General features: G+C 35.8%; 1 protein-coding gene across 1 annotated transcript in view; it reads left to right on the top strand.

The window, feature by feature from the left end:
- Positions 1-3,255: 3,255 nt before the first annotated feature.
- The window catches only part of LOC128857626 (mucin-19-like), a 73,623-nt gene continuing 62,105 nt past the window's right edge, over positions 3,256-14,773 (top strand). Inside the window, exons 1-4 of the mRNA XM_054093374.1 lie at positions 3,256-3,315; positions 10,850-11,035; positions 11,530-12,044; positions 12,137-12,322. Coding sequence (XP_053949349.1) covers positions 10,999-11,035; positions 11,530-12,044; positions 12,137-12,322 — 738 coding nt within the window. The 5' untranslated portion in view covers positions 3,256-3,315; positions 10,850-10,998. The remainder of the gene's footprint in view (positions 3,316-10,849; positions 11,036-11,529; positions 12,045-12,136; positions 12,323-14,773) is intronic.

Genomic DNA, 14,773 nt, shown 5'->3' with positions numbered 1-14,773 from the left:
AGTAAAGCCTCCCTGAACATCAATACAACTTGTTCCAAAGGTTACCGAGATGAAACTGGAAAGGCTCTAAAATACGCTTCCACAGCTGTTATAACCTCATCATTTTATGAAAAACGCTTTCCACACATGAATTTTTTTAGGTCTGGAAACAGATTGAAATCGCTAGGGGCCAAATTTGGTGAATACGGTGAATGCTCCAACAACTCGAACTTTAATTCATGGATTTTAGCCATTGTCAAAATGCTCTTGTGACAGGATGCATAGTCCTGATGAAAAATATTTTTTTTGTTTGTTTTGCAAACTGGTTCTTTTTCACGAATATTCTCCTTCAGTTGGTCTAAAAAGCTACACGAATTCGTTTCGGAGCCGAAGAAACAGTTTCACACCACTCTTTAGTGTCTCCAAGTCCCATACATAGTGATGAATCGACGCACAAAATACACTTTATCGTTTTGAAAATGCTCAAAGTGTTGCTGAGAAAGTCGCATTCGAATGTTTTTTTGTTCCATTGTTAGCCAATGCGGTTCCCATTGTGCACACAGCTTTTTGAAATGAGATACTTAAGGCTTCTACTAAATCTCTTTTAGCCACTTGACGATTTTCCTGTATTTTCTCTACGACTTCTGGTGTTGTTGCTGTTTTTGTACGACCTTCAAGGTTTGTGCAACCTCGTTTAAATTCAGCAACCCATCTTTCTATTGTACTAATTGATGGCGAAAAGTCCTTATACACTTTCAACATTTGCTTATAAATTTCCTTTGCTTTTAAACCTGCCAAAAATAAAAATTCAATCCCCGCAAGATACTTGATTTTTCCCATTGCAGAAAATACTGTGACACGTCGATTCTTAATGACTTCTAAGCAAAGAATGAATTGACAGATTGAAATAAAATTTCATATACGTTCATACCAAGAATGATAGAAAGGAGATTGCGCCCATCAAGAGTGCGTGACGTCACGTTTTTCCAAGTTGTGCAGTATTGTCAACCATTTGCTCTTCGCAATAAATTTAGTGCTTTTTCATACCGAAAATGCGAAAATTTTCAAGTTTCGTGTTTGTTTATTTTTTTTTTTTAATTTAAAGCTACCGAAACTTTAAGTTAAAAAAAACTGTATTATTATACAAAAGAAGGTTAAAAAATGCCACTCTGAGAAGACTTTAGTGGTAATGAAAATTAGTTGGTTCTTATTAAATTAGATATTTTGAAAGTGTGAATTTAATTGTTTGCTTCTTTTAAGGGTATGCAAGAATATTAAATGCCCTTCTCTCAACTCTTCTTAAGATTGAAAACCTTTTTACACATTTTAAATGGCGTTTGAATTTACTGAATGCGAATTAAAACCATAGAGGTGTAATCATTTCTTCCGGTCCTTAATTCTTAATGGGACAAAGAGCATCAAGAGGGGTATTCATAGTAAAAATAAACAAAAAAAATACTGAAACCATAATGACATTTTTACAAAAAGAGTACCTTATATTGTTACATAACCTCAAATATATCAAAAAAGTCGTTCTCTTAACAAAAGAGTTTCTCTTAACAAAAAACTCATAAAGTAAATTGTACATAACTATAAACCATTTATTTAAAAAAAACGCAGAATTTAAACACAATTTGTCACGCATTCAAATTTCTTGAAGTAATTTTTCAGAAAATTAATTAATTTTTCTTTAAATGGGCAGTTTAGAGCGTTTTTATATCCAAAGCTAGGCAACTCTGCAGTAGCGAGAGAGAGATTTGACTGCCGAAAACAGAAGAACACCAACAACACCGGCAAAAAGTAAAGCTTAATAAAACTGAGTGAATTATTTAACTAATTCTTAAAAAATGTATATTTTACAAAATTATAAACATTACATTTTAATTAGAACAGGCTAGAAAAATGTCATGAGGAAAGAACTAAATCTCCGAGACTAAATAACAAAAAAAAAAAATGCTAAATCAAGTTACGAAAATGGTAATCTGGCCATACTGGAGCTAAAATCACGTAACTCGTTGTCAAATTCGCTGAGAGCAAAGTAACGGAACCACGATAGGCGCCATCCCATTATTCTCTCCATTGTGCGTTCATACAATGTTATGACAAGTTTTGATTACTTTTTTGTTTTTTAATTTATATAAATTATGAAAAAAAAAACTCTTACTATGCAGTTTCATAGCCTATTATATTATATTTTATTCAGTTGGCTTAAAATTGTCCTCAGCTTTCGATAAATTTTTTCCCAGACCGTACATTTTTTCGTGCATTCGTTATGAGTAAAAAATTTGTAAAAAGTCAAAGACAAGTTTGTGCCAATTCAAAATTGCATTTTATAATATTAAACTAAAATTTGATGGACTATAAAACTGTTTACTCAAATTTCTTTTTAGTGTTCTGATTAAAAATATGTCGAGTTTTATAAATCTTCTACAAAGCTTGTTGGAGAATACACTTAATTTTTTTATAAAAATTATGAAAACCCACGAGGAAGGTAATCAAATCTGGTCAAAATATCATGTATTTATTATTTTCTCCATGAGTATCCATATGTATATCGTTTGGCTATAATTAATCACGTATAGTGTTTCGAACCCCAATGTCATGCGAAATTTATCACTTCCGACTTTGCACCAAAGAAAGAACTATATTAGTATTGGACCCGAGTTTATTAATTGCGCACCTGTACGGAACCAATTGATTGCGCTGCAGGGATTGTGGCACAAGCGACAATCATTCACGTTATTCAATAGATAAAGTAGACTCAAAGGTATTTATTTAACTGTACGCGTGCATACATGCATATACGGGCATACCTATTACCACTCTTATGAAATATTTATTTATTTTTTAATTCAGTGGCAATTGTACATTCCAATTAACTTGCGCATGCGCTGACGATGCAAACTGTCGCGTAAGCCATGCAATCGTCAGATATACCCGTATGTATGTGCATGCGCATGTAGCATAGTTTTTTAGTCCCAATTGTTTACATAAATATATAACGTTTGCTGTCTTTTGGAGTTTTCTCAACCTGTTGCTTTAATTTGGTATGTCATCATGCGTATAATGCAATGTGCATACATCCATACTAAGATATAGTATATGCGAGTGTATTGGTTTATGAGCAAATTACGGTTTGATTATTTGCAGTAATGCTTAATTTAACTACTTCTTGTTTAAAATTAGTTTTATTTAAATTACAACTCATTTAATTTATTTATGAAGAATGTGACGTTTTTTCGCAAAAATAATTTATTTATTTTTTTTATTTTCAGCTTCCGCGAGGAGCGGTTTGGCAAACCCTCTTCCTACTATGTGCGGTGCTTTTCATAAATGGTGAGTATATTTGAAATAACTATTCTCATACAATAACAATTCAAAATCTATATTAAAATCAAAAACAGCGCAAAAAAACTCCAACAAGTTGCATCGAAAATTCTGGAAAAAAATACCAAACAGCTTTTATACATCCAGGATGGACAGCTAATATAGGGTCACTTGGAAAAGCGGTCCAATTTTCTCACATGCTGAGTAGTCGTTGTTGTAATATTCCAATTTTCCGAAACATAAATATTAAATCATCCCATTCGAGAGCCCATTGACCATAATAAACATAACTAAGCTGTTCCCAGAAAGATAATACGTCCTTGAAATTTTTTGAAACATGAACTTCAATAACACTTAGATGAGTAACTGAACGCTACTGAAGTATGTGTGTAGATAAGGGAATCATCTATTAATTAAAGCAATGCCGACGAAAGATTAACGATTAAAGAAAAATGATCTTTAAGACGATAACGATATAGCGTAGTGAATAAAGATCCAGTTTATTGACTCATGTCGTCCGAATGAATACAAACGCTCCGGCTCTGAAAGTACTCGATGTGGTAGCAGCAGGTGGTAGCAAAGGAAGGTGAAGGTTTCCTCTGCGTTGGAAAAACCACATGGAAGAGGGCTTGGCTTCACTTAATGTTTCCAACTTGCGCCGGTTAGCTTGAGAAGGAAACGACTAGCGTACCCTGTTAAACGCGGTCAAAATCTCTTAAGCGGTTATCGCGACAATCAAGAAGAAGAAGAAGTTCTCTTCTGAAATGTAATAAGCCGTCGATACTCTTGATTTCCTATGATAAAGAATTCCTTAGACGTAGTGTGAAAGTAAAGCGCTGATGCTCTGATATTCGGGAATTGCATTTTTCGTTTTCGATTCAGTTTGGCACAACTGCTTCTTTAAGTTACGAAATGGTCTGTTGTTTATTAATTTACTAGCTTTAACCCGCGGCCCCGCTCGCGTAGGAGTAGTTTTGAGGGATTTAGAATATGTATATTAAAGAATTACAAAGAATAATTTCATAGAAAATAATTTTTTATTAATAACCATACTATTACAATACCCGGCATCCGTTGCTATTCCTCGTTGAATAAAATCAAAACAACCAATCAGAAAAATATCAAGCAAAATTATTTTTATTAATTTTCTATATCAAACCGTTTTTGAACTTTGCATTTGGGTCATAGAACAGCTTATGCGGATTATGAAGTCTAGAGTGTGCTTTAAATAGTGGGAAATTGGAAAAACTAAGATTTTTTAGATTACATTTAAGCAAATATTCGATTATTAGTGATGAATGAGAGTGGTGTCGCGGCCTGGGGGCTGTGGGAACGGAGTTCCATCATAAAAACATGCCTATAACCTTCATTGGGTGAAAATATGAATGTATACAAATTTTTACGTCATTTGGTGTTGTTGTTTCGTAGTGATGCGCGGACAACGTACAGACATTCACCTTTATAGTATAAACGATTTTTCTTTTCAAAAAAATGCCAATCAAAGAAATCCAAATCTTATAGGTTTGGTAACTAATGGAGATTGGAATTACATCTTAAAAACCTTCGTTTTTATAACTTTAACTCATTCTTTACAAATGACCTCCGCTAACTATTACTTTCGCCCATTCCTCAGACAGTTTTCCGTTTCCTTCTCAGAAAATTTACATAGATTTTGAGGAGTCCATAAAATGATAAAGTATCCAGAAAACTGCTCATTTTCAAACCAGATAGTATGGGGATATCTTCCAAATTTGTTAACTTCATTGAACAAGTATATCTAGAGACAAAATCTATAACATGAACAGGTGAAGATTATTCAGATGATTTTGAAACGTTCTCTGGGTTAAGGTAAGGGTGTCTGATGTCTCCTTTACCTTTTGCACTATATTTAAATGACTTACATGAAGATTTGGGCTGTGGTTTGAAAGTTGACGATTTAAATTTATAGCTACTTCTATTTATAGCTACTACTATGCCGATGATGAAGTCATTTTGGCGGATGAAATAAATACACTTCAAAAAATTATAAATAATCTAGAAGCTTTCTATGTAAAATGGAACATGGAGGTCAACCTAGCCAAATCGGGAATGATGGTTTTCCGTCGTGGGAGCAAACTATCGAAAAAAGAAAAATGGCAATATAAACAAGATAATATTATCATAACAGACATAATTGGACGATGCCCAATATTGCTTTCTTTGGAAAACCGTCCCCCACCGAAATATTTCATATTCTATATGATGTAAATTATTTTCAATGGAACACATTAATAAATTTTATTACTAGTGCATTGAAGTGCAGAATAGCTTTGCATATAAATATCTACCTAATTTTTCCGGCATACTACTTTCAAAGTTAGTGCCGTATGTTCGTTGATATGAAGTAAAAACTATTGTAAATAGTTTTGTAAGATTTTTATGAAAGATAAATGAATCTATCTAATGTAATCTAATCTAAATCTATAATGATTTAAATTCAAATGACAACCTTCGCACTGCCGATACTTGGTTTTAGCACTAAAGGGCACGTAGATGCCCCTAGTTAATCCAACAATATAATCGTGGTATTTCAAAGTTTTCGTCTTCCCACCATTCACTTGGTACACAAATTGCATTTTGGTCACAATAGGTAGGGCTCTAAAAATCAATGAGAAGAATTTCGTTAAAATTTTGTAGCTATTATATAAAGGGTTTTCCAATAACAGGTATTATCTATCATTATCGAGAGATGATTAACGATTTTTATGGCCGAAATTGGATGGTATTGATCTGGACAACGTTTATTTTCAGCAAGACGGCGCTACGTGCCACACAAGCAACAAAACCATTGATCTTTTGCAGGAAAAGTTTCCGAGCCATGTTATCTCTCGAAGAGGTGATCACAATTGGCCACCGAGATCTTGTGATTTAACACCTTGTAACTTTTTTCTTTGGGCCACGTGAAAGAAGAGGTTTACACCAACAGCCCAGGGTCGATTCAAGACCATAGGACAGCCACTTTGCAATTCGATTATGGAAAATTTCATGAAAAGGATATTGTCCTGTAAGCGTGGTCGTGGTGGTCATTTGACGTTGTTTTCCACTATTAACGGCATACCTTCCTCTTTATAATGAAATAAACATCCGATCATTTATATTAAAAAATAGTATTTTTCTTTGAATATCAAAATAACACCTCTTATTGAAGAACTCTTTAGCATATTATATAATATTATATTTCACCTTATGCCCAAACAAAGCTTATGAATGCGCCCGTTTATGATTTGTAAACTCAGACAGACAGATGAATGCAATTCGCCGCGCGCTTAAGTTAACAAAGCTTTCGTTCAGATAGCTCGGACTTTCGGTTCCTATAGATACGATTCATTCAGCCAGTTCAGTCATACACCCTCAAAAATGGAGGAAGATATTAATACGGAGTTATTTATAGGCGTTGTAGAAAAACGTCCAACGTTATGGGTTATAAAGCAACTGCCAAACTCTTGTAACCTTTGTTCACAAAGGTAAGCAATCACGTGTTAAGCGCCACTCATCTGAAGATGTTCTTAGAAAAATACATAAGCCACACAAACACAATTGACTATACGTGTGTATATTAATTTTATTAGTTGATTAAGTTCTTTGCCAACACCGTTTTAGGTGTAATATCTGGAAGTGGATTACGGGCGCAAAACCGCAAAAATCTTTATTCTGCACTACACTGAAATTGTCCTGACACGAAGTGGAGACATGTCTAGTCTGCTAGGAAATCTGTTACAGGTATTTTTTCAAAAAAAGCAAATAACGAGTATAAGCAACCGAAGGTTATAGCGAAGTATATAGAACTTTGAAGACAGCAATAACTGTGTAAGATTAAAACGTTATCTGTAAAAAGCATTTTATTCAGTCACTATTGCAAGAAAAACCGAACAAATAGAAACAAGCAAGGCACATTGTTATTGTTAAGCCTTGGAGATCCCCATAACGGGCTCCAAGCATTTAGATCACCTACAATTAGCATAGGTCCATTTATTTGTGAAGTGAGTTCGTGTAAATTATGCTCAGCAATTTGCTCGTTTGGTGGTGAATATATGTTTAGTAGAGTAAAATTAATTTTGGATTTTATCTTGATTGCGATTGCAAGTAACTGAGTATGTAGCTCAAAGGGAGTATATTCAATATTATCAGCAACAAGAACAGCGATTCCTCGTTTTGCGTTTTCTTCTGTTGTAATATTATTCTTACCATACATAGAGAAATTTTTGGGTATAAATCTTGTGGAAGGGCTTTCCTTAAGGTGGGTTTCTTGGATTGCTACGATTTTATAGTTATTTTCTTTTAATAGTAAGCATAATTCATTATAATTGTTGTGGTATCCATTAATGTTCTACTGGAGAACTTTAAGCACCATATTCAAATTTAAATTGTACTTACTCTTCTAACGTATAACGATAAAATCTATAGGTGAGAGGAAGTTGTTTTAGTTTTGTTGCATTTTTTCACTGTCTTCTATTGTGGAATTTGTGGAGTCTATGTTAGTGAGTGGGACGTGTATGTTTGTGGTCATTGGTGTGTTTGTTAAGTTATTGGACTGACTAATAAATTTGTATTGTTCATAAAGTTGTAAGAGATTTGGATCTAAGTGTAATTGGGATGATGTTAGTGCAGAGTTGGTTGATAATTGATCTGTGCTTTCCTTGATATTGTAGTTGTTGAGTTCAGTTTTACATAGTTGTTGTTTTCCTTTTCTGTTGTTTGAGGTTCCTTAATTCTTTTTTGAATTGCTCAACGCTCTCTTCAGGTACAATTTTACTATAGTCTGTGTTGAATTTGTTGACTGATAGCTTCCTTAAAAGAGCATTTATTTAAAATTTTATGTTTTATTATATCTTGCCTTTTTCTATACGTGGGACATTGTTTGTTGTTTGAACGGTGGTTATGTTTGCAGTTTATGCACAATACTTTTGAACAAGGCGTGGAGTAGTGAATGCTAGATGAGCATACATTGCATTTTGCTTCAGAGGTACAATGTTTAGCTGTGGGACCGATCATGAAGCAGATTTTACATTGCATAGGAGATGGGATATATGGTTCAACTTTTATTTTAAGCCATCCTACATTCACTTTTTTGGTGGGGTATAGGTGCTGAAGGAAACGATGTGCAGAGGGGTATTGGTGAGTTTTCTCTCTATGTATTTTTTGATTTTTTTGCATTCTACTGCACCTTGCTGTTTCAAACCTTCTACGATTTCATCTTCGCTCCGGAGTATATTACATCGGAGTATATTACACCTTTTGAGGTATTGAACGTTTGGTAAAGAGAGACAGATATATTTCAAATATTTGATAATTGTGTTGTTTTAAGGAATTTATTCGTCTGTTGTTGAGTTTTAACCAGAATAAGTAAGTGTCCTCCTTTAGTGAATGATATTTCTAGAGGTTTTTCAGTTGTTATCGATTCTAGTGCTTTGCTGACTGCGAAAATATTGTAGGCTTTAATTGATTTCTCTGTTTTGCTTTTTATTAATAAAAATTTTGGGCATGATAAGTTTTGTTGGGTACTTGCGGGTTTTATAGATTTTAACGCTGGAAAGTCATAGTGGTTGCTTACATTGTAGGCTTTTCGTTTAGTTTTTGGTTCTTCGCCTAAGATGGCGAAGTAGTTAATTCTGCCCCTTTCGGGGTCTTCTTCCATAGAGGTTTGTCACAAATAAGCAAATTAGTTTTTAACCGGTGTCATAAAGAGAGTTTGAATTAATAATTGGTGGCACCTTGGCACGTAAAAATTACACTTGACCGAGTGTTATTTCAGATTGACACAAAATACTACACAAGCGACTGTTCTAACGTGGCCGCACTGTTTTTTTTTTTTTTTTTAATTTAATTTTATTCAATTTCCAATATTTGAAAAAACAAATTAGATTAACAAATCGAGAATGATTTTGCTTTTTATAAATCAAAATATTCGCTTTCCCATGTTATCAAATGCGCTATCTACATACATAGGTGCCTTTAATAATGCTTTTAGGATGACGATCTCAGCGCCTTATATGGCTTCAGATGCAGGAAGATACTTAAACCTGTTTTATGTTCAACACTCCATTACAGTCCTAATCATTCGTTTCCAGAAAGTTTGAATTATAATGAAAACATTTAATGAACATCAACTTGTATGGTACAAATCTTGAATTGAGATTATGAAGTTCTAAATTCTTGTGCAAAATGTGATACACAGTTGTCTGAGGAGCCTCCCATTACATTCTAATGATTTTCACAGACAATTTCTTATAATTTTTCATGCACTTTTTTGATGTTTTCTGGGAATAACCACTTTGTAGACTACCTGGCCTCTCATCTTCACTTAGTGTTTCTCTACCCCATTCGGAATCACTTGTATCACTCATAAACATCCTTTGCACAGGTTAAAAAATATTCTCCATATGCTTTACATAGCAATTAGTGCGTCCAATTTTTGAAGTCATGGTTCAATATGTGTAATTTTTTTCCGAAAATTGTATTCCGAATATAGCCTCTAGCTCGTTCATAATAGGTAGTTGACTTGCTAGCGAAGACTAAGAACTTGTCATAGCCACTAATGGATAAATGCTACCGCAGTCGTCAAATTTCTCCTTCACAGCTTCGAACATTGTGTCGCATGTAGCGAGCTTAGTCACAGAAAGTCGGTTAACATCGCTCTGTGCAGAGGACCACTGACAGTAATGGTGCCTCCCACTTCATTTGCAAAGAAATAAGATCCGATGATGCCGCTATACAATAAACTTCGGCAAACAGTCAATCTTTGTAGATGCAACAGAAGCTTTTTCGAACAATTGTGGTTGTGTTCGCTCCAACAAAGGTATTTTGCTATTTAACATAGCCGCTGAGCCAAAAATGGGCCTGGACGAAAATGTTTTTTAATCAAAATACGCATCGCCGTGTTTACAACTGAGCTGAAGTTTTGAGAATTTTTTGTAATAGTTTCCACACGAAATGAAATAGCAAACCTTAGAATATATTTTGACATTTGACTGTCATCGGTAACTTTGACAGCTGAGAGATTTCAGGCGAGGAGATACAAGTATTTAACTGAAAATTGGTTCGTTTGTGGCTTGGGTTTAAAAAAAAGTAAACTATATTAAAAAAATTAAAAAAAAAAAATTTATAATTTTGAGATTTGTTCACAGTTGAAAATTTTGGCAGTGAATGCAAAATATTGCTCTAGCATTCCTACTCCTACTACGGCAGCTCACTACGTACCTTCTTAGTAAGCAAATACCCAGTTTTCCCTTGGTTCGCTGTAAATATCTATTTGCATATAACTTGACAAGTTATGGGAATCCCACTATGAAACTTTCAGGAATTACTGAGTCTCAGCTGTTAATGAAAGAAATCTTATTTGTTTATAGTAAACCAGAATTTATTGACTTACATTTGTTTGTCAAAAATTCACAGATATTTATTTAAAAAATTGACAATTGTTTAATGCAATTTATATCACTCACATAAAGAATTAATTGACTGTTCACATTAACTGTTCCTTTATGTTGTTGTTTTCGCTTTGCAGAGGTCCGTTCGGAAGGCAGAGTTGTTTGCTACTACACAAATTGGAGTGTCTACAGACCGGGTACAGCGAAATTCAATCCGCAGAATATTAATCCATATTTGTGTACACATTTGGTGTACGCTTTTGGTGGATTCACAAAGGACAATCAGATGAAACCGTTCGACAAATACCAGGACATAGAACAGGGTGAGTTAATAGAGTGCCTGCAATCAGCAAATTGATTGAATTTAGTTGAAAAAATTTATTTTTAGTTGAAAAAATGCCAGTTTCAAATTTACATGTAAATAGCCGAACTGATTATTTTATGAAAATGGTTTGTTTATTCGAAAAATTGCTTTACTTGTTGCTTAAAAATATGCAAAATTGTAAAACTTAAAATCGTGTATAATTTAAATATATGCACAATATACAATCAAATAGAAAATATTATATTAATACAAAGATTAAAAACGTGAAAAGGGGTGCATGCAAACTTATAAGTCTCTTTGTAGAAATATTTATGTATGCTTGTATTTATGTGCACACGTATGTATGCCTATAAATGTATATTCAAATTTCTCATTAACCCAATCCAATCGAAAGGACATAATAAACTCAATTAACACCCACCTTTACCATTTTTCTACGAACTTCTATTCCTTTTCACTCACCATCATCCCATCTGTACCACCACCATGCAGGCGGCTATGCCAAATTCACGGGGCTTAAAACATACAACAAGCAACTGAAAACAATGATTGCCATCGGCGGTTGGAATGAGGCCTCATCACGTTTTTCTCCGCTTATGGCGAATTCAGAGCGACGGCAAAAATTTATTAAGAACATTTTGAAATTCCTGCGTCAGAACCACTTCGATGGCATCGATTTGGATTGGGAGTATCCGGCACAGCGTGAGGGTGGTAAGGAGCGCGACCGGGATAATTATGCACAGTTTGTGCAAGAGTTGCGCGCTGAATTCGAACGTGAGGCGGCGAAGACCGGACGGCCACGTCTGCTGTTGACAATGGCCGTGCCGGCAGGTATTGAGAACATCGAAAAGGGTTACGACATACCAAAACTGAACAAGTACCTTGATTGGTTCAATGTGCTCTCGTATGATTTTCATTCATCGCACGAGCCATCAGCTAATCATCATGCTCCATTGTACTCGCTGGAGGAAGAGTCCGAGTACAATTATGATGCAGAGTTGAATATTGTAAGCATTGAAGAAGAAGAAAATATGCGGGATGTAGTAATTGAAAATTTGATTGGTTAATTGATTATTTCTTTTTGGTTTGGTATTACTAGGACTATTCCATCAAATATTATTTGAAAGCCGGTGCTGACCGCGACAAATTGGTGTTGGGCATACCCACATATGGACGTTCATACACACTCATCAATGAGGAGAGCACAGAAATTGGAGCACCATCGGAGGGACCAGGTGAACAGGGTGATGCCACACGCGAAAAGGGATATTTGGCTTACTATGAGGTAAGTGGATTACATATAAAAACTGTAGGGAGTAAGCAAACGACCGTGGCGAATGTAAATTGCAATATTTTAATTGAAAATCATTTTTTATATAAAAAGGGGGTGAAAAATATACAATGGCAAAATAAGTAAATAAGAAAAAGGCAAAAAGTTTTCTTCACTCAACTAATTGCCAAACAAATACAAATTTGTTGACCTCTTAGAGGGCTTCGTATTCTCCGCCTGTAATATTTATTTTATCCCAACTTTATAACTTGCAATTACAACGGATATATTCAATAAACCTCAAATGACGATCCATAGTATTCCAAAATATGATGGGGTAAAATATAAAGGTTGGCAAAAAAAGTCTTGCGGTATTTCCGCAAGCTTGTCTTTGCAAGCGCGTAGTTCTAGTTGTATTCGTCGCATCGGTTCACGCTAGAGCTTTTTGGAAAGCTCTTTTCACGTGCTAACACGTGTTTGATTAGTTGTTGTTTGCTTTTAGTCGTTCGTGAGTTATAGCGTCGCAAACATGGAGCAAAATAAAGAGAAAATACGGCATATTTTACAGTACTACTACGATAAAGGCAAAAATGCATCTCATGCTGCCAATAAAATTTGTGCAGTGTATGGACCCGATACAGTTTCCATTTCCACCGCAGAACGATGGTTTCAACGTTTTCTTTCTGGTGCAGAGGTGATCGAAGATGCGCCACGGTCCGGAAGGCCTGTCGCCGAAAATTGCGATAAAATCGCTGAATTGATCGAAAGAGACCGGCATAGTAGGAGCCGTAGCATCGGCCAAGAGCTGGGCATAAGTCATCAAACCGTTATAAACCATTTGAAGAAGCTTGGATTCAAAAAGAAGCTCGATGTATGGGTGCCACACGACTTGACGCAAGAAAACATTTTTGCCCGTATGGATGCATGCGAATCGCTTCTGAATCGCAACAAAATCGACCCGTTTTTGAAGCGGATGGTGACTGGCGATGAAAAGTGGGTCACTTACGACAACGTGAAGCGCAAACGGTCGTGGTCGAAAAGCGGTGAAGCTGCCCAGACGGTGGCCAAGCCTGGATTGACGGCCAGGAAGGTTCTTCTGTGTGTTTGGTGGGATTGGCAGGGAATCATCCACTATGAGCTGCTCCCCTATGGCCAAACGCTCAATTCGGACCTGTACTGCCAACAACTGGACCGCTTGAATGCAGCACTCATGCAGAAGAGGCCATCTTTGATCAACAGAGGCCGAATTGTCTTCCATCAGGACAACGCCAGGCCACACACATCGTTGGTGACGCGCCAGAAGCTCCGGGAACTCGGATGGGAGGTTCTTTTGCATCCACCGTATAGTCCGGATCTCGCACCAAGTGATTACCACCTATTTCTGTCCATGGCGAACGAGCTTGGTAGTCGGAAGTTGTCCACAAGAGAGTCCTGTGAAAATTGGCTCTCCGAGTTTTTTGACAATAGGGAAGCGAGCTTCTATAAGAGGGGCATTATGAAGTTGGCATCTCGTTGGGAACTCGTCATCGAACAAAACGGCGCATATTTGACTTAAATCGCATTATTATAACCAATTTTATGAACAATTGAAAATTCAATAAAAATACCGCAAGACTTTTTTGCCAACCATTATTATACAGAGTGGTGAGCAAAAAGTTTGTTAGACTGATTTGGCAGTTAGCAACACCGACGAAAATTTTGCAAAAAAAGTTCAAAGATAATTCGCCTGCAGCGTCCCATTGACTCAGCAATTAGCTTTCGCTACTCAGTTTGTGCTAAAATGACCGTCAAGTTAATTTTCTGATGAAACTCATTTTCGTGTGACATCCATATCTAATGACAATTTTGTGAGGTTTTTTGAGCGACGGCATCAATGGCTCATATTTTTCGGAAATGCTGTTAGACATGCCATTTCCCTTAGCAGACGATGATGACAGAATGCTACGAAGGCCTAATTACCGTATGTTTGTGAGCTCAAATCGGAGAACCAGTCGGAGAAACAGAAGGAAAAAAAATAGGATAGAACAGAGTATCTCTATTTCTCTATTATATTCTATATATATTCTCTAGACCTGTGAGAATGTTCCAGATTATTTGGTAAGCCGAAACGAATTTTACTCGTTCTCATGACATCGGAACCCGAAATTCGCAGCCTTGCTCTAGCAAATGCGGGATACTCACAGAGAAAATACTCACTGATATGCGCTTCATCTAAGCAAGACAGGCAAATCGGACTCTCAATTATTTCAATGGTGGTCATATGTTGACCCCATGGATTGTGTTCTGTACTAATATCGAACGTCTTTTCGTCCAAGTTTTAAAAGAAAGTTCGACAGTTTTCTGTACTGGCTGTCACAAAATACTTTGCAGTTCTGCAGCGTTCTAGGCCGGACCATCGCTCTTTATGTAAATTGCATACATAATCGCTGATCCAGTTCATGATTCCTACAGAACTGATTCCGATTA

The sequence above is a fragment of the Anastrepha ludens genome, chromosome 3 (genome assembly GCF_028408465.1).
Source record: "Anastrepha ludens isolate Willacy chromosome 3, idAnaLude1.1, whole genome shotgun sequence".
Taxonomy (NCBI): domain Eukaryota; kingdom Metazoa; phylum Arthropoda; class Insecta; order Diptera; family Tephritidae; genus Anastrepha; species Anastrepha ludens.
This window is presented reverse-complemented; position numbering and strand designations above follow the sequence as displayed.